Source organism: Rhineura floridana, chromosome 6, assembly GCF_030035675.1.
Source record: "Rhineura floridana isolate rRhiFlo1 chromosome 6, rRhiFlo1.hap2, whole genome shotgun sequence".
Lineage (NCBI taxonomy): Eukaryota > Metazoa > Chordata > Lepidosauria > Squamata > Rhineuridae > Rhineura > Rhineura floridana.
The window spans coordinates 99,956,324-99,980,035 of NC_084485.1; the positions used below are offsets into that span (position 1 = coordinate 99,956,324).

At 41.1% G+C, this 23,712-nt stretch overlaps 1 protein-coding gene across 8 annotated transcripts in view; it reads left to right on the forward strand.

Moving 5' to 3' along the window:
• PATJ (PATJ crumbs cell polarity complex component) overlaps positions 1-23,712 on the forward strand; it is a 294,202-nt gene that overhangs the window by 130,079 nt on the left and 140,411 nt on the right. For all 8 annotated transcript variants that reach the window (XM_061633245.1, XM_061633242.1, XM_061633249.1 and 5 more), the window contains 3 exons: positions 293-403; positions 1,816-1,887; positions 14,736-14,844. In XM_061633245.1, the coding sequence (XP_061489229.1) occupies positions 293-403; positions 1,816-1,887; positions 14,736-14,844 (292 nt within the window). The remainder of the gene's footprint in view (positions 1-292; positions 404-1,815; positions 1,888-14,735; positions 14,845-23,712) is intronic.

The following is a 23,712-nucleotide window of genomic DNA, read 5'->3' on the forward strand; positions in this document are numbered from 1 at the left end:
CTATGAATGAGCCAGGCACTTGTCCAGTAACTATTTCTGTTAGGTTTTTTATCTGCATGTCTAATACAATTATTTGTAAACGTGAATGCATGTCTTGCCATGGACTGAATGCTGTATCGATGCTATAAAGGACAATTTTTAAATCACAAATTTTGTTAAATAAGTTTGTTATAGTAGACCACTTAGTAACCTTTTTCGGGTGCTAAATTTCACTGACTAAAAGCTTCTATTATCCAGGATCTTGTACTGTGAAAAGTTCAGAAGAATGTCTAAATAGATTGTTACTCTGCAGGTGTCTGGAATAGACCTACAAAATGCCACTCATGAAGAAGCTGTGGAAGCTATCAAAAATGCTGGCAACCCCATTGTTTTTGTTGTTCAGAGTTTGTCTACTCTTCCAAGGGTGAGCTATGTAGTATGTTGTTGAAGATGTTACTTTTTTTAACAAAAAAGCTATATGCTGCTTTTTAAGATTCCTCTCTCATCTTGTCCTAGAACCAAGGCAGATGACAACCTGCAAATACAAATTCAATAAAATAATAAATGTAGCATCAGAATTTAAAATTATCTCATGCCTGCTTACTTCTGGCAATCAGATGGTAACCCAAGTTAACGTTTGTAGACTTGGGTGAGTCTGCAGCACAGTTTTGGACTACAGATCCCTGATGACCTTGTTGGCCATGGTCTGCTGGGAGTTGGAGTCTAACATCTGGAGCGGCTACAGATTTCACTTCCTAGTTCTAGCAGAACACAGTTCTCTTTGTGTGTTTGGTACACAGACTGTGTTGTTGAGTGCTTTAAAAAAAATCAAGCTGCTGATTAGCCATCCCATATAAGGTTTCCTTAATTTTTGTCAACAGTATTCAGAATAATAAGTCATTTTTCTGTACCTCCAGAATAATGACTCAGATCCTGAGTCACCCTTCCATGAATGGGAGGTTTCCTTCCATTTGCAGGAGAGCATTTGATTTTTGTGTAAAGGAACTGAGCTCAGTTCGGGTACTGAAAACAAATTTCTGGGCACCCTTTCCTGTTGCTTATCCCTCACCTCTATTCTTCATTTAGCTCTGGTTGGTGGATTTCAAAGTTCTGTAAAGAAAACAAAGTAGATCCTGCAAACCTAAAATCTGCCTCATATGTACTAACAGCAAATTCATTTTCTGAATGCCAATTCATGTGTAGCCAAAATGGCATGATCTACACAAAACAGGAAGATATCAACAGGCTTAGGGAAACCATTTACAAAAGGATGGTAAAACTGCAGGGAGAAATGAAGGGGCACAGGTAACTGCCCAATGAGGACTGAGTATGCTCAGGGCCCCCCAAAATGCTGACTGACTGAGATGAAAAAATGGAAAACCAGCTGAGGCAGGGCCGGATTATCCATTAGGCTTAGTAGGCTGAACCCTAGGGGCCTGGAGCCCTTGGGGGCCTGTGGGGCACTGGCCCGAGGGGCCCTGGAGCTACAGGGGGCTCTCTGCTCTCTTTCTGCAATCCGTGGAAGCATCCGCGGACCACCATCCCCCCGCTATCCCCCTGCTTTACCTACCTAGTAAACCTGTGCGCTCCGCAAAAAACAATGGAAACGTGGGGATAGGGGGCCCCAAATACCAATCAGCCTAGGGGCCCTCCTTATCTTAATCCGGCCCTGAGCTGAGGAGATGGTGGATTGAAATATGCTGCAAGGCAGAATGGCTGGCTGGCTAGAACCCTGAACAGGAGCATTCCACTCTGTGTTAATTTGTTATAAGTCCCCACTGATAGATAATGAATGTGTTTGTAATGTACATTTAAAAATACTTTGGTCTTCTGCAGATAGTTTCCATAGTGAACCCTAAGAAAAATAAGGACCACAAAGATCAAGACACAGCAGGAGAATCTGGGAAGGTATTGTAGATGTTATCTCTCACTTTAGAAAATAAGGTTTATGTAGCAATGCAATGAAGTGTAGCAAGGCACTTCATTACTTTTAAGATGGAAGGAAAAATGGAAAAATTCCTTTAAACAGAAGTATAATATCTATAGTGTGCATGTGTAGAGTTGCTTGCATATTTGGAAAGGCAAATAAAATCTATTTTACGGTTGTATTTGAGTTTTACTGCTGTTTACGATGTCATGCATAAAAGTGGAGTTTTACAGGAATAACTCAGTAGCAGCTTAATTAAAGAAGAAGAGATGTAGACAAAAAATCAATTTTGCTGGAGTGGGGAGGTGTCTAATCAAGCCATTTACAACTCGACCCTATGCATGGCTACTCAGAGGCAAGTCCCACTGAGTTCAAAAAGGCTTACTTCCAGGCAAGTGTGTGTAGGATTGCTTGCTCCTTTTCTTATTAAAGAAACTTGTTCCTTTTTAGCTGGAAGGACTGAGTAAACAAAAAAAAAACAGTGTCGGTTGATTTGTAGATTTGAAAGTTTTATGCCTCTGATTTAACCAATGCAAATAAGTGTGTAGATTAGGTTCTAATTTGTTTTAACTCTGGAGGCTTATGAGCATGTTTCTCAGTGAAAACAGGGATCTCTGGATCAGATCCCAACATTCCATGCTCTCCTGTTCTCATCTCACTTGTCCTCGGAGTGTGTTTTTAGATTTATAACCTGCCCCTTCTGGCTTGGGGTGGATAACACAAGCAATTATGTAGCAAAATAGAATAAAAACTAAAATAGTGTTGAAATTTCCCTGCCCCTTGCCCACTTAACCCTGAACTTGAAAGTCCAGCCCAAAAAGGTATGATTTTAAATTATGATGAAAACTGCAAATGCACAGCTGGATGAAGTGTTAGGAGGAGAGCATCAAGAATGCTCTTTTTTTCCTTATTTGGACCTTGAATACATCAACTAATCATAAGTAGTTCAAGTGTTCATGGCTCATTTTCATTCTCTGTAGCTTCTTATCTTTAAAAGAAAAGAAAAGAAAAAGACATTCACTTATAGTGTATCACTCTGTTAACCTCCTGGATTCCCAATGTTTGCATTTTAAAGTTCAAGGACTGAGTTCCTAAACCTTCTGAAAGCCGTGACAGGTCTCTCTTTCTCTGCTACTATAACACTGTAAAATGAAAAAGGATTTACACCTTTTCATGTAGGCTGTCAAGATATAAAAGAAAGCATAACTCTGCACACCTACTAACAATGGAATTTTCCTTTTAAAGATTTCTAAATTGGTGCTGTATTGGAGGGTCAGAATCTTTAACTGTTTTGTAACAAGCTATGGGGCATGTTTGGTTTCAGTCCAGATTATCAATACTAATTACTTCAGTCATTAGTGGTTTTTCCTCTTTGTCCTTTTAAAATATAAGCATCAGTTTTTGGTATGATATACTTGCCATATTTGAGAGCTCTCCTGTAAATTTAAGCAAATGTGTTTAAGCATGTGGGAGATGGTAAGAGTCCATATACTCAATACCCTCTTGTTGGTTTTGTTCTGCTTTGTTTTGCAGGGGAGGAAGTTAGTGGGAGATGTAACAGCCACACATTCCAGTAGATGGTCTGGTGGTGGCATCTGGTCTGTCTGTCTGTCTCTGTCTCTGTTTCTCTCTCTCTCTGCATGCAGTTCTGGTGTGTGTACACATAAGGCTTGTAGCCAGTATATGTTTATATAATAAATTGTAGTAGCCAACTTAGGATAGCATCCATGCCTCTGATGAAGCAGACTCTAGTTGATGAAAGCTTGTATTATTTATTTATTTATTTATTTATTGTACTTATATACCACCCCATAGTTGAAGCTCTCTGCGCAGTTTACAGTAACTAAAAACATTAAAAAAAATTACAAATTTAACAGCACATCTTCTAAAAACAATTTAAAACACAATTAAACATTTTTAAACAATTTAAAACACATGCTAAAATGCCTGGGAGAAGAGGAAAGTCTTGAACTGGCGCCGAAAAGATAACAATGTTGGTGCCAGGCACACCTCGTCACAGGAATCATTCCATAATTTGGGGGCCACCACTGAGAAGGCCCTCTCCCTTGTTGCCACTCTCTCTCTCTCTCTCTCTCTCTCTCTCTCTCTCTCTCTCTCTCTGTCTCTCTGTCTCTCAGCATGCAGTTCTGGTGTGTGTACACATAAGGCTTGTAGCCAGTATGTGTTTATATAATAAATTGTAGTAGCCAACTTAGGATAGCATCCATGCCTCTGATGAAGCAGACTCTAGTTGATGAAAGCTTGTATTATTTATTTATTTATTGTACTTATATACCGCCCCATAGTCAAAGCTCTCTGCGCAGTTTACAGTAACTAAAAACATTAAAAAAAATTTACAAACTTAACAACACATCTTCTAAAAACAATTTAAAACACAATTAAAAATTTTAAAACAATTTAAAACACATGCTAAAATGCCTGGGAGAAGAGGAAAGTCTTGAACTGGCGCCAAAAAGATAACAATGTTGGTGCCAGGTGCACCTCATCACAGGAATCATTCCATAATTTGGGGGCCACCACTGAGAAGGCCCTCTCCCTTGTTGCCATTCTCCCAGCTTCCCTCGGAGTAGGCACCCGGAGGAGGGCTTTTGATCTTGAACGTAGTGTACGGGTGGGTTCGTATCGGGAGAGGCGTTCCATCAGGTATTGTGGTCCCAAGCCGTGTAAGGCTTTATAGGTCAAAACCAGCACCTTGAATTGAGCTCAGAAACATACAGGTAGCCATTGCAAGCGGGCCAGAATTGGTTTTATATGTTCGGACCGTCTGGTCCCTGTTACCAATCTGGCCGCTGCATTTTGCACAAGCTGCAGCTTCCGAACCGTCTTCAAAGGCAGCCCCACATAGAGTGCATTGCAGTAGTCTAACTTGGAGGTTACCAGAGCATGGACAACTGAAGCCAGGTTTTCCCTGTCCAGATAGGGACGTAGTTGGGCCACCAACCGAAGTTGGTAGAAAGCACTCCATGCCACCGAGCCTACCTGAGTCTCAAGTGACAGAGATGGTTCTAGGAGAACCCCCAAGCTACAAACCTGCTCCTTCAGGGGGAGTGCAGCCCCATCCAGGACAGGTTGGATATCCACCATCCAGTCAGAAGAACCATCCACTAGCAGCATCTCAGTCTTGTCTGGATTGAGTCTCAGTTTATTAGCCCTCATCCAGTCCATTGTCACAGCCAGACACTGGTTCAGCACATTGACAGCCTCACCTGAAGAAGGTGAAAAGAAGAAATAGAGCTGCGTGTCATCAGCATATTGATGGCAACACACTCCAAAGCTCCGGATGACCGCACCCAACGGTTTCATGTAGATGTTGAACAGCATAGGGGACAGAACTGACCCCTGTGGAGCCCCATACTGGAGAGTACAGGGTGCCAAGCAATGTTCCCCAAGCACCACCTTCTGGAGGCGACCTGCCAAGTAGGAGTGGAACCACCGCCATGCAGTCCCTCCCACTCCCAACTCAGCCAGTCTCCCCAGAAGGATACCATGGTCAATTGAAAGCCGCTGAGAGATCAAGGAGAATCAACAGAGTCACACTTCCCCTGTCTCTCTCTCAACAAAGGTCATCATACAGGGTGACCAAGGCTGTTTCTGTGCCAAAACCAGGCCTGAAACCTAACTAAAATGGATCCAGATAATCAGTCTCATCTAAGGGTGTCTGGAGCTGCCACGCAACCACTCGTTCAAGGACCTTGCTCAGGAATGGAACATTTGCTACCGGCCTATAGTTATTAAGATTTTCTAGGTCCAGGGAGGGTCTCTTTAGGAGTGGTCTCCCTACCGCCTCTTTCAGGCAGCCAGGGACCACCCCCTCTCGCAGAGAGGCATTAATCACTTCCCTGGCCCAGCTGGCTGTACCATCCCTGCTAGCTTTTATTAGCCAAGAAGGGCAAGGATCCAGCACAGAAGTGGTTGCACGAACCTGTCCAAGCACCTTGTCAACATCCTCAAGCTGCACCATAATCAATTTATTAGTCTTCTCAAGTTGCCACAAGATTATCTTTTCTCTTTGATATAACAGACTAAAACATCTGCCCCTCTGGAAATTCCTTAAAATGGTGAGTCAAGATTGTTTGCTTTTAGATCATCAAGCTGAAAACTGAGTAAAAGTAGTAGATAAATTATTCCTGTATTCACAGTGAGCTGGTAAAGATAAAATGGGAGCCAGGCTACACCCGGGATTGTTTCCCTAAGCAACTGAAAGTTCCAATTTAAAACTGATATACACCATAAACAAAACTTCTTGAAATTACTAGTAGCCAGCATCATATTTACGTGAGCCACTCTTCAGCAGAGTCGGGGAAATATTTCATGTTCCTAGGCACCAGCAGCAGTACTTTCCCAGGCTAAACCTCAACAAAATCAACCATGCATGTTCAAGGTGATGATTTCATCCTTTGCCTCTGTGCTTTGGATCCTGAGAGAGTGATGCAGGACATTTTATTGATCAAGCTATTAACAGCCAGGGATAAGCACAGATTAACTCGTATATTTACCTCGTATTGTAGGTAAGTGAAAGCTACATAAGCTGAGGATATGGAGGTAAGTTTAGTGCCACAGGTGAAAAGACATATATCCTGGTTCTGCATCCCCTCAAGATATAATCATTTTTTAAGCAGGCATATTTTCCCCTCTGGAACTAGATACCCATTTGCACTCTCTTTTCTAGGCTATGGGCTAACAAAATAGTTCTGTTATCAAAAGGACTTCTGGCTGCACAGTGGAATTTCCTCTGTCCCCTCTCCCCAAACTCTGTTTTGGATTTCCCCCAACCCTTCAGAGCAGATTTTGGTGTGTGTGGGGAGAGGAGAGAGAGTGAAGATTCCATTGCCCAAATGGAAATCCTTGTGCTACCAAAACTGCTTCATTGGATATGGCCTATAAGGTTGTATTCAATGTAGCACTAAGGAGAGCATTGCACCAGCACAAGGGTTTCTCCTTGTGCAACAGAATGTTCTCCCCTTATCCTCCCCCTGTGCCCCCCTAAGTCTGTTCTGGGGTTTTACCCAATCCTCCAGATCAGATTTAGAAACAGCATGGGGTGCATGTAGAGGAAGACAGAGGGGAGATCCCTTGCTCTAGTGCTAATCCTTGCACTAAGGCTTTTATTTAGTTGAATACCATCTATACATTTTTTCTCATGACAGTTCTAGTTTGTAATTTCACTTTAAAATATAATTCAACACTTCAGTTCAAGTGTGAGGAGTGCATATTTAGTATTTCTTTAAAAAGCAAGAGACATGCTTTGGCATGAATACCCATACGTGTATTCTTCTGTGGCTTGTTAAGTATTTTCATTTTTTTTACATTGCTATTTTTATGCTAATTTTTCCAGTGCAACATGTTCTATGAAGCATTCTTCCAAACTGGCATTCTTTATTGAAAATGTAGTTGATGCAGATCATTGGCCTATCTAGCTCAGTTTTTTCTACACTTAGTGTTGTTGGTTTTGCCATGCAAAGCATGTGCTTTACTGCTGAGTTACAGACATTCCCTGTAGGCAAGAGAATGGGATAATTGGAACTACTTATGCATAGTAATAAGCTACTACAATTGAAGCTCCCTAGACTCCATGTAGGATTACAAATGTGACTACAAGTACATGATGGCATAGATGGTGATACTAGGCGTCAAATCTGGGCCCCTGTGCTGACTGGCTCCAATCTTTTCCTATATTAGTGGAAGGATGAGAAACAGCTGAGGAGCACAGCAACTGCTAGAGGGGGTCCCTTACTGAAGCATTTGCCCTGAGGATGTTTCTCAGCTCTCATAATTCATTTCCTTAAAAAGAATTTTCCAAGTGGTAAATGGGCTTTGTCATCTGGTCAGGAGAACATTACTCTGAGCCCCTTGGAGGCCTGCTGTAACCAATCTGAGAGGCACTTTGGAGATAAAATTGCTCAGATTTGGACAGAGTTGGATAACACAGTTAGAGCAAGTCCAATAGAGGTGTCCAGAGAACTGTCTGTGTCATCTGTACTGGATTGGTGTCGATTATTGTGGCCTGAGGATATGGACAAGCTGCTTGAAGAAGCACAGCTGACCACCTGCCCCCTTGCCCATCTTGGGTTCTTATGGCTAGCCATAGGGGGTTGACTGGATGAGTCCAGGGATTGATTAATGCTTCCTTGGAGGAGGGGGAGATACCATCTGCCTTGATGGAGGTGGTGTATCCCCTCCTTAAGAGGACCTCCGCGGATCTCCGCGGACCCAGTAGTGTTGAACAGCTATTGTGCAGTATCAAGTATCAATTTGGTGTTCAAGAAGGTGGTGGCAGTTCAGCTTCAGGCGTGATTGCAGGAAACTGATTACTTGGATCCATTCCATTCTGGCTTCAGGCCTGGCCATGGCAGTGAAACTGGTTGATGACATTTGTCTGGAAAGAGATGGGAGACTGCAACCCTGCTCATTCTGATTGATCTTTTGGCAACTTTCTATAATGTTGACCACCATGGTATCCTTCTAGAGAGTCTCAGGGAGGTGGGGGTTGGGGACACTGTGCTTCAGTGGTTCCACTCCTACCTCCAGAGCTGCTTCCAAAAAGTAGCTATGGGAGACTACCATTTGGCACCATGGGAGCTGTCCTGTGGTGTCCCTCAGGGTTCCATGTTGCCCCCTCCCATGCTATTTAACATCTGTATGAAGGCTCTGGGAGCTGTCATCAGGAGATTTGGAATGAAGTGTCATCAATATGTACATGACACCCAGCTCTATCTGTCTGTTCCATCTGAATTGGGGGAGGCAGTTGAGGTGTTAAGACTGGTGCTTAGAGGCGATGATGGGCTGCATGTGGGCAAATAAATTGAGGCTGAATCCTGAAAAGACAGAAGTGTTGCATGTCCCAAGTTCTCATATCTGGGAAGTGGGGAGATGGCCTGTTATGGATGGGGTTGCATTCTCCTGTAAGGAGCAGGTCCACAGTTTGGGGGGTTCTCCTGGACCCAACATTGTCACTGGAGGCTCAATTGGCCTCAGTGGCTAGTAGTGCCTATTTCCATCTCTGGCTAGCTTGCCAGCTATGACCCCTTTGGGACAGAAATGACTTGGCTACTGTACTCCATGGTCGGGTAACTTCCAGATTGGATTATTGCAATGCACTTTACATGAGTTGCCCTTGAAGACTACTCGGAAACGTCAACTGGTCCAAAATGCAGATTCCATTATAATGGGATTCCATTAGATCTCATGTAACCCCCATTTTAAAACAGCTTCATTGGTTTCCTTAGTGCTTTCATTAGTATTTAAAGCCCTAAATGACTTAGATTCCAAATATCTGAAAGACCATCTCCTTCCCTGCAGACTGTCTCAGATGTTGAGATCAGTTGAAGGGAACCTCTTTGTAATTGCACTGCCCTCAGAAGCTGGGATAGTGGTGGCCCAGAAGAGGGCATTTTCTGTTGCAGCACCTAAGTTGTGGAATCACTCCCAACAGACGTCCATCTGGCAATTTCACTGTACAGTTTTCAGTGAATGCTGAAGACGTACCTCTTTACCCTGGCCTTTGTCATTTGAAACGTATATTTTTAGGATCCACCCTATTTCTTAGGGTGAACGATGGATAATAAATTAAAATAATAATAATAAGAAACACTCATATTACTTCTCCCAGTGGATAATTGCTTTGAACTGAGTGGTTTCAGCATTGCAGCTACTATCTTGAATCCGCCTGCATTCATGATTAAGGATCCAAAATGTAACTTAAATGCACAGTGTTGTTCTTGAATGTTGTTTTATTTGTCAGGGCCTGAGGAAGCTCAGAAAATGTAGAAATCATAAAGAAAATCCCATCATATCACTTTAAACCTTTAAGCATTTTATACACTGGTGCATTTGGATTCCTCTTATCAGCTAAGAATTGCAAACAGAACTTTGCAGTGCTAAATTTTGAAGTACAGCAGCTCCTCATGATAACCCCAATAGTCATGCCCCCAACAGAGTCCAAATAAATAGCATTTTAAAAGTTGTCAGACTTTGTGTTCTTATGGACTGTGACTGGGGTTTGTGTATTTTGGTTCATGGCTAGCTTTATTCCTTTAGGACAGCTGATAGATCTGGACAGTTTCAGCTGGTATTTTTAGATAACCATGCTAACAATGGTAGTCTAGTCATTTACAGTTGCTATTGTCCACATAGTGACTTAACATAAGGTGGACTGGATGTAAGGGGGAGGAGGCAAGAAGGAAGTTTCATGTGAATGGGTTATTTTAAAAAATAATCTAAATGTACCATGATTTGAGGAGAAGTAATTGCATTTATCTTTGCCTTTACATGTTGGATTGAAAAAAGGCAATGGCAGAGAGCCCTGATTTGGGAGTCTGGTGTGTTATTTAATAGTCACTATTTAAGTGCATCGAGTGCCAGTGTGGTGTAGCGGTTAAGGGACTACGACCTGGGAGACCAGGGTTCGAATCCCCACACAGCCATGAAGCTCACTGGGTGACCTTGGGCCAGTCACTGTCTCTCAGGCTCAGAGGAAGGCAATGGTAAACCCCCTCTGAATACCGCTTAGCAGGAAAACCCTATTTATAGGGTCACCATAAATTGGGATCGACTTGGAGGCAGTCCATTTCCATTTAAGTGTATCAAGACATTACTCCCACTGCCAGGAGTTTTTGATTCAGACAAGCACATTCATCACTTGACGGTACCATCCCTGATGCCTTTACAGGAAGACTTGAGTGAATGGAGGGCTACCTGAAGAAGTTATTTTCAGCTTGACCACTGAAGAAATTCCACTTATCTATCAGCTCCCATCTATATCATGGAAAGCTATATAATATCAATGTCTTTAAGTAATGCAAACTTTCTTTCAATATTTAGGTATTCCCTAGCTTCCAGTTTATAAAGCAATTTTATTGTGAAGAAGCTTCTCAAACATTTTTTTAAAAATAAAGTTTTAAATTATCTTGCTTGAGTCTTGCGGGTAGAAGTTGTACTGTTAAATTATACAGTATTCCTGGCTGTTCATAACATGAACAAAATGTGGTTCTGTTAACAATTTCCTTTTATTATTATTAGAAGTAAGCATTCCTGTTCATCACCTAAGTTCTAACAGGGCACATGGGCACACAGGAGTTGATTAAAGGCTAATAGAATACATGAGTTCTGGAGCTGGCATATGATTAGGGATCAACTGAAGTATCCCGCGGACAAAATCCTGGTGTGCTGAATCCTAAATCAACTATATGTGTAATAACACATGACTCCTGAGCGCAGTTCTGAGAGATCCTTCAGCTGTGCCCCAAACCCAGGAGAACCTTTTTTGTTATGCTTTGATCTGGAATTTCCATTGATACACTCAAGGCAGCTAACAAACTATCATTGCACAAAACAATTACTTGTTTGAATAGCCCGTTAACTCAGCCACCGCTCAGGGTTGGAGCTCACTCCGTTTTCAAATGTAGTTTATCATGTGGAGCCTAGCTGGAGCTGCAGTCTGGTGAGGAGAAACTTCATCAAGCTATTTTTTTTTTGATGCATGGAATTAAATCATAGGCTTTAGATTGTGGATCTAAATTTAACATTTTAAAAACCCCACTAGGATCTAGGGCTTCATTTCAGGAAAAGTTAACTGAACTAGCCTGAAGCTACTTGATCGACAGGTCAATCCATGGATCCTCAAACTATATGTTTTGGCAACCCATATGAAGTGATTGGTTAGAGCCCCCCCCCCCCCGCCATAGCTTCAGTTACAAGAGACTGCCCTCATTCCAGGCATAACAAGAAGCAAAGAAAATGTAAAAGTGTGTGTGCGCCATTGGTTCTCCAGAGTCTCAGGTTGAGGCCTTTCCCAACACCTATTATACTAGCTGTAATTGTAGATGTTGAGGATTGAACCTTGGACTTCCAAACTATATGCTTTTCCACTAAGCTATAGTCCCAAAATGCTTCTTTGAGACAGAGTTGAACCAACAGCCAAAGGAGCCTTAAAACACATGCTACAGGCCTCGGTTCTACCACCTGAGCTATTGAAGGGCATCTTATCTTTAAGCAATTGTGTAACTGTGGGTTAAATTTTTGGAACAGGAAATGACATCTTATGGTCCATGGACATGTCAAAAAGCTGTAAGTGGAAGATTGCACCCTTGAGTAAAAACTGGCCCACTGGAGTAACTCCTCTTTTAAAGGAATTTCCAGAAGTGCTGAATATATTGGGAGGAAAAGACAATTGTATCCCCCATGCGCTTGAAGGTGCATCACTGTTCATACTTAAGTACACCCATGGCTTTAAGGCAGGTATGGGGAACCTCTGGCACTCCAGATGTTGAACTAGAATTCCGATAATCCGCAGCCATTGGGTATGCTTGCTGGAACTGATGGGAGTTGTAGTTCAGCAACATTTGTAGGGCTAAAGGTTCCCCACCCCTGCTTTAAGGGAGGGAAAACAAGGAGGAAGTCTTTAAAATTGTGTGAGTTATTCAATGGGAAACATCTATATCGGACACAGATCAGCACTAACTCAGATTTTTACCCAGTCAAGCTATAGACGAAGATAGATTGAGAGTCAAGAAAGGAGTTAATTTCTCCTTCAGATTCTCCAACCCAGTGGAAGGCATGCTACAAAGCCTAGATTTAGCCTCTTAAAAAGGCAACTGTACGATTTGTGGCCTAGTGCCGAAATAAGACACAGACAACTAATATTGGGTTAAAGTAATGGCCCACTTTATTACAAGAGAATCCAATTAGAATGATGAACCTGCAGAGGGGAAATCAATTGCGGGAGCATCCTAATGAACCAAGCAAAGCCTGCTTGCAGCTATAGGGCAACCAAACCTTATCTGCTGAGCAAGGGCCTGCCCCTGTGCCAGACTCCTGCTCAGGCCACACCCTGAAGGTGCATAGGGGGTCCAACCCACATCACCACCCCTCAGTGCCCTGAAACTCCAAGCGGATGAGGCACATTGGCCCCAAAGGCGGTCTGTATTCTGCCCCCGTGCCATATAGCCATGAGCTGCAAGCCTCCAGACTGCCTATCACCCTCAAAGGTGCCTAAAAGTGTTACCTAGCTGCCTTTCCCTCTTTTAACTTTTTCCCGCACTTCTTTGCCCAAGTGACCATTTACAAACATCAAAGCCAAACAACCAATTGTCCTATTAATGAAAGGGGCACCTGTGCTAACCCTTGACCACCCCAGCTGACCATAGTGCGGAGTAGGCAAACCTGCCAGCAAAGCAAGGCAGGCAGGCCAAAAATTCCTAGTTGGCCCCACAGCAACCAAATTAATCACACTGCAGCAGAGGGAGGGTCGGTCGGGTGCTGCAAATTCAAAAAGGAGGCCGATAGGCAGTGCGGGGTTAAATCCCTTGGCCGCCCCGCCCTCTTCTACAGCATGCCATGTTAGCATGTCCGCGCTGCTTGCGCACACCCACACTAAAGATAGCAGCTTGGGGTTTGGCCACGGCCGCAAAGACCGCCCCGTGACCCAGTAAGTCCCAGGGTGGGGAGCAGGGATCTTGAGATAAAATGATGATGTGAAAAGTGTGCTTTGAGGGTTAAAATAGAAAAAAATGGAGCCTGGCATGTGGGACTGGGCAGGATAACTAAGTAACACTTGAGAATTCTAAATTAATTTTAGTTTTAATATATATCCTTTATCCTTGAAATTCTTGTTCCTTAAGTAGTAGATATTCCCTCAAATAGTGTGTTTCCTTCAAGCCTCTAAACTTCTCTGCACTGCTCCTGACTGAACATTTTTCACTCAAAATTACAGCAAGGCTGCACTATATATAATGTTATGTAGCTTTTTAACAAGTGGGTAAGGTTACCATGCTTTTTAAAAACATGTTTTTATTAATAGTTGAATGAAATTTGTTATATACACACAAACAAACATAATTCAGGCAAGCAGTTTCAAATAAGATGCTGCTACCCTTTTATTGCTCCTTCGGTTTTGCTTTTAAATTCCATCCAGCTGATTTAGAATAATATGTATTAGTGTAAACGGGGATTGTTCAAGCAAGAGTATGACATCCTCCAAGATACTGCTTTTATTACAAGAATTGGAAAAAAATATCTCAAAAAATGGCATATGGACCCTTGGTAATAATTCTCTCCTATATAAAAAGGATTTTCTGGCCATTTGTGTTGATCTCATGACATCTGGTACTTACCATTTGTTTACTAAAGTGCATCTAGCTATTAGCATTGTGATTGCATGAGATGCAGTTGAGGATAATTCAGTAAAACTGTGCAGCTAAAGAATGATTCGGTTACTTTGAATCAAGGAAACAGATGCTTGGATGCGTTTGCTGCAGTACTCCTGAGCTGCTTTCTTTAGCTCTGATATGCACCACTATATGCATCATTACCGAAAGTGCCTTTATTTATGTGAGGTAATGGAATTTTATTGAAAGTTTTGTAATATATAACGTATGTTAATTGGGGCTATGATCCAAGTAAAATATTGTGACTGTAATGCCTATGGAGCTTTTATACAGGAAGTACAAAAATAACTGATTTTTTAAAAAAGGATTAAGATCTTTTTTTTTAAGGATGTTTTTAATTTATGTTGTCAGTTAAGTACCTTGCTACTGTCATTGTTTTGGAATGTATGAAGTATTTGTACTCCTCCTCCCCCCCACCCCGGCAACCTAATATGAAATCTCTGGTGCTGGTTCAAAAATGTATTGTGTGTGGATTTGTTGTTTTTAAAGAAATAAAAAACGCCACTGAACATGGCGTTTCTTTTGACTTTAAAGTTTAAATCCAAATATGCTTACATAAGTGATTATGGAAACAATTGAAAATGGAAACAACTCTGATGGTCTTGTGCATAATGTGCTGAGTTTTCCTTTTGCTTTGCTTTTAGAAGAAAAGTGGAGCTCCACCCCCCATGAAACTGCCACCTCTTTCCAAAGGACCAAAAAAGTCCAGCTCTGAAGAGACAGAAGAGGAGGAAGATGACACTTACACAGAGGGTAAATTATGTTTTACTTGATTTATTTAATTTCTATATAGGATTGTTCCTAATGTTTGGTACACCTTCTTAAGTAGCAGTTGTGTATAGTAATTATGCTGTAGGACCAGAATTAAATTTTGATGTGAAAAAATATGTATTTTCAACTAAGCTCTTAAAAATGGAACTGGCCCACTGAGGCTAATGGTATACTAATACTAACATCAAATTTGGCTTTGGGTCCTCTCACATACGTTGCCAAAATCTCACCACCCATGTGCAAGAGGAAGGTACCAGCAGACTCTAGGTAGCCCCAAACTTTGCAGAAGTACCAAAAAAACTTTAGACAAAAAAGAAATCTTGGCAGGAGAAGAGGAAACGTAAAAACAAAGGCTAAGTATGCTCTTTGCCCATGGACTGTTAAATGATTGTTGTGATGACTACTACTTCCATTGTCAGAGGTATAGAAGAGTAGGGAGAATTACCTTACTGTCTGAATAGATATTTTTAAATGTCCCTGGAATGAATAGGAGAGTTGCCCATAGAAATTATTGGAGAAATCCAAGACTTTAATGTAGCTGAGATTTAGTGTGAAGCATTTTTTTAAAAATAACCCCTGCCAATGCAAATCCCAAAGCAAATACAATTCATTCTCCACATATTGCAATTGGAAGGGGCAAAAGCTGGGACAAAGTGACATGACAGCCCTGTATTGTAGTTCATGCTGAATACTGCAGGTCAGGTTCTGAGTGCTTTATGTCAACTTTCCTGTATCGTCCAGAGGTATTAAACCCCTAATGCAAGTTCGGGGTTGGGCTTATGTTGAAAGAGTAGCTTACAACATTCCTGCTGTTATGCATTGTTTTTATCCCCACATTTGAGCTTGGACCAAGAGCGTATTATACTGTAACCCTGCAGTGTGTTCATTGTTAAATCCTTATTACAGATTGGAATGCTGTGCTGAGAGAGAGCAGTTTGCATCAACCTTCCAATGTAGTCCATTGTTAATACTGCAGGTCAGAGGAGCGGCTGAAGCTTGTTTGAATTGCCGGTCAATAATCTTGCATATCTTTTGGGTTGCAGCAAAGATCAGTCATCCTCCCTAGCCAAATATGGCATTCAACTGCGTGGAGAAGCTTCCTGCTCCGCTGATTTGCTTGCAGACTGGTTGCATTTTTAAATGTTCAAAAATAAATCAGTACATTTTTACATGAGAAGCAAAAACCAAGTTAGAGCAAGGTCTGCTGTCTCTGATGCTAACTTTGTTTTTTCATTACTCTAAGTGAGGTAAGACACATATGTCAGATAAACACTGTAACATCCTAAAAGGTGCACTACAGCTTTCTAAAAGCTCTCTCCTGAGATTTAGAGAGAACTTAATTCCATAGTGAGCCTAAGGACCATGTATGCACTACCTTGTCTATTTGTTCGCAGCTTAGTTAGTTGAGTGGTCACTATTTCTATGAGGCATAACCAGAATGACACAGTTCTCTAAATATAATACATAGTTCATATGTGCATTCTCCTTGCTGCGGTTTAATGGCTGCCTTATTGGGTTTTTCCATGTGTGTCATGCTAAAGAGTGCATTTGCGAAAAGTAGATGCAAGAGCACTTTTAATGTTGATTTTATATTGTGGCCTACATTCTTTTGGAACTGATAAATAAGTCTACTGTATATAACTCTTCCCTTGTTGCTCATACTTCCTCTCCGTTCACTTTAAATGCCAATGCTAAATTCAGGAGAAGCAGACAGTCTAAAAGAGAGGAAAGGGTGGAGCTGTGTGTGGCCATAAGTGAGCCTTCAGAATAGTTCAAAGCTGAATAAGATCCACTGAAGGAATAGGCTGTTGGCGAGTGCGTGAATAGACCAAACGTGGTTTTGAATTCAAGCGCCGTATAGAACAGGAATAAGGCAGGCCAGGCAAGTTTCTTGTAAGAGTCTTTACTAGGCAAAGACATTAGACACAGCTCTCTCCATTGACATTTCTTCCCCCACACTCTGAGTTCCTGCAAGTTTCCCACCTTATCACACTCCCAGCCAGCCACTGACCTTGATAGTCTGGCACTCCGTTCTCACAGCTTAACCCTTCTGCTTCAGGTTTCTCTCTCTCTGCTAAAAACCTTGTCTGTGAGTCTCACAGCCTGCGTCACTGACCAACAGCCCCCACCTGAGACTTACAGACTACAAAACTTCATGTTACAATTATTACATTTTTACAACATTAACTTTTCATTACAAATACATTTCAGTACATGGTTTGTTTTCTTACAGTTTACATTTACATTTTCAGTTCAGTTCAGTTTCTCTTTATTCTTTATTTACACAAGTTTCACAGATTTATGTTTGTTCACTTTTATTTGATGATACATTTATTTCATTCCTCAACACAAAATTTCCACATTAGATCCATTGTTTCTTTATCTATTGGTCCTTCTTTTTCCCATTCTACTGGAATTTCATCTGTCTCATTATTCTTATGTGTAATATTAAATGTGAATCTCTGAGGAGGTTGACCTTTCGTTTTTTTCTCTGATTTCCTGACATTATCTATTTCCATTTCTTCCTCACTCTCTATTTTACTCGGACCTGCACCACTGGTACTTGGCATTTCTGTATCGTGTGTTGCCATGTCTTCACTTCTCAGTCTTTTAACAGTACGTTTGCCACCGTGTATTAAATCTGTTAATGCAGTTTTTAATGGAATTTGCTGCCCGAAAGGAACATCTGCAGCTTCCTGCTTGTTTGCACCCTCAAGTATAACTGTTTGACTGTCTCTCCAAGGTTTATCTATCACCTTTATGTTTCTGCTTAACACTACTTGTTGTTTCTCAGGTAACCAAACTCTATAATATGAATTCTGAAATCCCAAAATGCGTCCTGCTTGAGCTCTTGAGCCTAATTTACCATGCCTTTTCTGTTTTGCAACATGTACCCAGCATTTTGCCCCAAAACGTTCTATGTGTTTCACCCTGGGTTTTCTTCCAGTCAGTTTCTCATAGGGAGACATGCCTATTGTTCTATGCATAAGGCGGTTCTGAATATAAACAGTGTACAGAATACATTCACCCCAATAAGTGTTATTCATATCAGCATCTGCTAGCATTGCTCTCAATGAATCCTGCAATGACCGGTTCCTCCTCTCTGCCGTTCCGTTGGAGGATGGGCTGAAGGGAGCAGTGAGACTCTGTATTATTCCCTTCTTTTCCAAATATGTTTGAAATGAATTACTGGTAAATTCACCACCTCTATCTGATCTGATATTCTTGATAACAACCCCATGTTGTGTTTCTGTTCTCTGTATGAATGCCTTTAATTTCTCTTCTGCATCACTTTTCTTTTTCAATAAGAACACATGTGTAAATCTGGAGAAATCATCCACAATCACTAAGTAAAACCTTGCTCCACCTTTTGAGCACTGGAAAGGTCCAGCTAAGTCCACATGTATGAGCTGATAGGGTTCAGTAGTCGTGCTTTCACAGCTCTTATTTACTGGAGTTACTGTCATTTTTGTTTTATAGCATACCTCACACTCATCCACATGCTCACAGTGTGTTAACTTCAAATCTTGACTATGCTTTGGGGTGTTTTGTATCTTTTGGAAATGTGCGTGTGCTAGCTTTCTATGCCATTCATGGAAACAATTATCATGTTTATCTTTATTTACTGCTATCCAAGCACACATGGATTTATCAAGCTTGCACTCAACTATGAACATTTGATTCTGTAATTTCCCTTGCATGCATATTTCACCATCTTTTCTCACAAAACATCTATCCCCTTCAAATGTAACTTTGCAACCTATTTGAGCCAATTTTCTCACGGATAGAATGTTATATTTTAAACCAGAAATCAATAATACATCTGTTAAAATTCCCAAATTACCCATCTTCAGCGTGCCTGTTGCAATCGCGTCCTGAGTCGATCCGTCAGCCAGATAAATCTTCTCCTGCGTCGGCTTTGAAGTGTAAAATAAACTAGAGTCTGTGATTAGGCAATTAGACGCTCCACTGTCAAGAAGCCATTTAGAGTTAATCAGTTTATTGTCTTTAGTAACAAAGTTCACGCTTGCTCTCTGACTTTCAAAGTTTCTGTTATTCCTCTTCTTTAAACAATGTCTCTGTATATGCCCACGTGATCCACAAAAATAACATGTTTTAGTCTCTTGCTTGCTTCTTTGATTTTGGTGTTGTACAGACACAGTCTCTTTCAATCCTGTTTTCTTATTTTCTTGTCTCCTATTCCACTCTTGTTGAAGTTTCTGTTCCACAAAGTCCAAAGTCAGATTTCCGTCAGGTTGGGTTTCAAGACTAGATACCAGAACGTCCCATTTTTGATCCAATGAAGATAACAGGAGATAAACCATCTGTAAGTCATTATGATGCACGCCTCGATCTTGCAGCTCAGCATTTATTCTACGAAATTCAGCCAAATGCTCTTCCATAGTCACATCATCTGTAAAACGCATCTGATATAGCTTCCGTGCTAAATACAGCCTGCTCCCCGCAGTTTGCTGTACATGAGCGGCTCTTAGCTTTTCCCACATCTGATTAGCCGTCGGCTCATTACTCACCAGCAACAGTTGTGAATCTGATAGCCCCAGAGTAATAAAAGCCTTCGCTTTCTCGTCTTTCTTCAGCCACACTGCTGAAGGAGCTGCCGGAGGGGGGTTTTCTACGACATCATTCAAATCCTCTTTAATCAGAACTGCTCTCATTCTCCATTTCCAGCTGGAGTAGTTTACAGCATTCAGCCTCTCCATCGGCATCCCGGATAACAGATTTACAGCCATGTTGCCCACTCTTACTTGCCTCTCACTTGCGCTTTGTTTCTCTCCGCAACTACGCCACTTCACCGGCTCTTGAACCCGCTACCACGCCTGATAAGCTGGGCCCATAACCCCTGTTGGCGAGTGCGTGAATAGACCAAACGTGGTTTTGAATTCAAGCGCCGTATAGAACAGGAATAAGACAGGCCAGGCAAGTTTCTTGTAAGAGTCTTTACTAGGCAAAGACATTAGACACAGCTCTCTCCATTGACATTTCTTCCCCCACACTCTGAGTTCCTGCAAGTTTCCCACCTTATCACACTCCCAGCCAGCCACTGACCTTGATAGTCTGGCACTCCGTTCTCACAGCTTAACCCTTCTGCTTCAGGTTTCTCTCTCTCTGCTAAAAACCTTGTCTGTGAGTCTCACAGCCTGCGTCACTGACCAACATAGGCAAGGGAGAGGGAAAGAATAGAGAAGAGGTGGGTGGGTGGACTAAATTTTCAAAAAAATTGCAGCTAAGGGGGAAAGGAAGAAGTCACCCTCTTGAGGGAGCCACAGTGGTGCTTCTGTAGGTTTCCCTTGTCTTCAGACTGCTTCTTCTTTTGCCTTCATGTAGCCTCATACCTGCCATATCTCCATTTTGCCTTCTGAAACACATGAATTATATGAGTATGCCAGACCAAGTTCCTGTCAATTAGTGGTGGAAAGGAGGTGGAGGCAAATTCAGCGGGTGATTCATGAGAGAAAATGGACCAGCAGAGTCCCATCATTGCTCAAATCAATGAGCAAACCTAACCTGGATAGTTTTAGAGCAGGAAAGGGAAGCCTCCTGCTCTCCAGATCCTGCTTCAGAAAATGGAAGTCTTGTCCAAATGAGAACGATAAGAAACACAAACTTTGGCAAAAGAAATGCAGCGAGGTCAACAAGTTTGCTGCTGATAACTAATTATTCAAGGTGATTAAACAAAAAGGGATGGTGAGGAACTCTCCAAATTGGGTGAATGGGCAGTAAAATGGCAAATGCAATTCAATGTAAGCAAGTTTAAAGTGATGCCCATTGGGACAAAAAATATTCTAATTTCACATGTACATTAATGGGGTATGAACTGGCGGTGACTGGCCAGGATCAAGACCTTGGGTCATAGTGGATTGCTTGATGGAGATGTTGCCTCAGCATGTGGCAGCTGGGGAAAACACAAATTACACGCTAGGGATCCTTAGGAAAGGGATTGGAAATACAATTCCCAGTATCATAATGCTGTTATACAAATCTATGGTTCAAACACACTTGGAATACTGTGAACAGTTCTGGTTTTATCACCTCAAAAAGGACACCACAATCTCTGTTGGAGGGGGCGTGGGGAGAGAGGTACATTCTTCCACATGTGGTGGTCTTGCCTGGTGGTAGGGGCTTTTTTTTGGAAAGATGTATTCCAGGAGATTGCCAAAATAAGATGTCAAACCCTGCCATTGGATCCATTGTTGGCTTTATTACTCATTCATGATTGCCACTCCAAAAAAATCTTATACAAAGAATTGGTTCATTTTCTTCTCGTTGCACGTTTAGTTATAGTGGCTACTTGGAAATAAAGTGACTCCAATTTGCTACCAGGATGGTATCAGGAAGTGTGAAAACTTGCCCTTATGGAACAGCTAACACATGGTCTAAGAGCTCTAAGAAAAGGAAATTAAACTGGCATGTTTTACAAGACATGGCATTCTTTTATTGTTTATGTATATGACAGAGATAATTATTGTAATTCATCAGCCTCCCATGGCCAAATATGGGAATCGACGTTGAAACCTGCAAAATAAAATGGAATAGTTAGAGAGATTTTTTCTTGTTATCCAGACCTATTCTTAGTTCAATTACCAGACTTATTTTATTCCATATTATATTGCGTCTCTCAAAAGTATTTTAATATTCCTGCTTTATTTTTGTACTTTTTATTTTTCATGTTTTATTTTCATGATGACAGCGGATTGTGCTGTCTTTGTCTATTACTGTACTTTGCATAAACTTTAATAAAAATATTATTTTTAAAAAAGGACATTGCAGAGCTGAAAAAGGTCCAGAAAAGGGCAATCAAAATGATCAAGGGAATACATCAAGTTATGAGAAAAGGTTAAATGTGGGGCTTCTTATTTAGAAAAAAGGCGAGCAAAGGGGGACATGATAGATGTGTATAATGTTATGCATAGTGTGGAGAAAGTAGACAGAGATTTTTTTCTCTCTTTCATAATATTAAAACCCAGATCCATCCAATAAATCTAAAGGATAGACAAAAAAAAAAATCTTTACACAGAACGTAGTTCAACTCTGGAATTTGCTCCCACAAGATGTAGTAACAGCTACCAACTTGGATGGCTTTAAAAGAGGATTAGGCAGATTCTTGGAGGACAAGGAATCGGTGGTTGCTAGCAATGAAAGTCATGTTTTGCCTCCACTGCTGAGGCAGTATGCCTTTGAATACCAGTTCCTTGGAATCACAAGTGGGGAGAGTGCTATTGCTCTCAGTTCCTGTTTGTAGATTTCCATAGGCATCTGGTTGGCCATTGTTAGCAAAGGGTTTTGCTTTAGATGGGCCTTTTGCCTGATCCAGCAGGTCTTAAGCTTTGTTGGACAACAACTCCCATGTTGAAACAGGGATACAGTTTTCCATTCCTGTTTTAGAAGGTCAGACAGTATAATGTGATTCCAGCTTGTTATGAGGGCTCCATGTTGGTCAGGCTAGTTTCCCTTTAGCTAGTTGTATGCAGGTTGAATCCCTATCCCAGGCCAGGATCTGAACCCACAGCAGACTCAAATCCTGACATAGTTTTTGATGAAGTCCTTTGTGACTGTTCTTACAACCACCTAGAGTTGCCTGATCATAAGGCTAGATATGCTTTGTATTGGAGAAAAATGTTGTTAAAAGTATGTTCTTCTGTACATGACACAATAAAATATTATAAGTTCTTTGCTAAAACTTTATAGGAATTTGACCAATGGCCACATTGTAAATTGACACTTGACTTGCATTGACTGCTCGGTAAAGTTATTGTAGAGTGTATTTCCAGAAGTTATTTTTTTGGACATGTAGAACTCAAAGGGGAAAGGCAAAAATTATTTGATTGTTAGGGGAAAAAATAGCACTGTATATTATTGCCCTAAGGTGAATTGAAGCCTGTAGTCAAACATTTCCTCTCCAATAGATGTCACTGCAGTCACCAGCAAATGTTGCTGAACTTGATATGGATAAGGCAAAATAACTTTAGAAACCTTTCTGGAAAATATGGACTTCTGACATTTGATTTCTGTTTGGTTATTGGATTTTTTATGTACTAAATGTTTTATATTCCTGACCAAACTTTTCATCTAAGATGCATTCTTATGTTCTTTGTACTTTTACATTCATAAAGTACCAGTGCAGATTTTTACAGCTGCTGAGGCAGTGTTGAACCCTGAAAATGTCTTCTCCCAAGACTATTTGGAATTGTAACTGATAACACGTTGGCTCTTTCCCTGTTAATATACTAAGCAGATGGCATCTCTATGGATGTATATCAGGGGGAAAAATCTAGAAAATGCTCTTAAGAGGTGAAGGAAAAAATATCTGTATTTAGAGTGAATAATGTATAGGGAAATCTCAGTGTTAGATTTCTATTATGCATGTTTGTAATGTTATTTTAACTGCTATGAAAAAATACTTTAAATGCTTTATATTTCTCATTTTGCTTGAATTTTACTGAAGAGGCATTAAATGCCTTAGAAGCTGCATGGCAATGATAAGAATTCAGACTGGATCACTGTTAAGAGAGCAGATAGTTTTATTTCTGGATTATAAACACAATCCTCTGCTGTATCTGTGATTTAATGTGAAAACTGAAAAGAAATACTTGAGAAACTCTGCTAGTCCGGCAAGCAATCATTGATGATTGGAACCAGAAACATGCATCTATAAATATATGTGACAGGATGTTATAAACCATTTCTCTGTCAGAACGGGCCATTTAGAATCCTATTAACTGTAGCTAACAGAGAAGGAAAGGGGCAGTGTTGTGTTTAAATTGACTTGTGTTTTGGGACAGGGATGCCATTCGAATATTAGTGATCTCCAGCAGTGCAACAACACAGCAG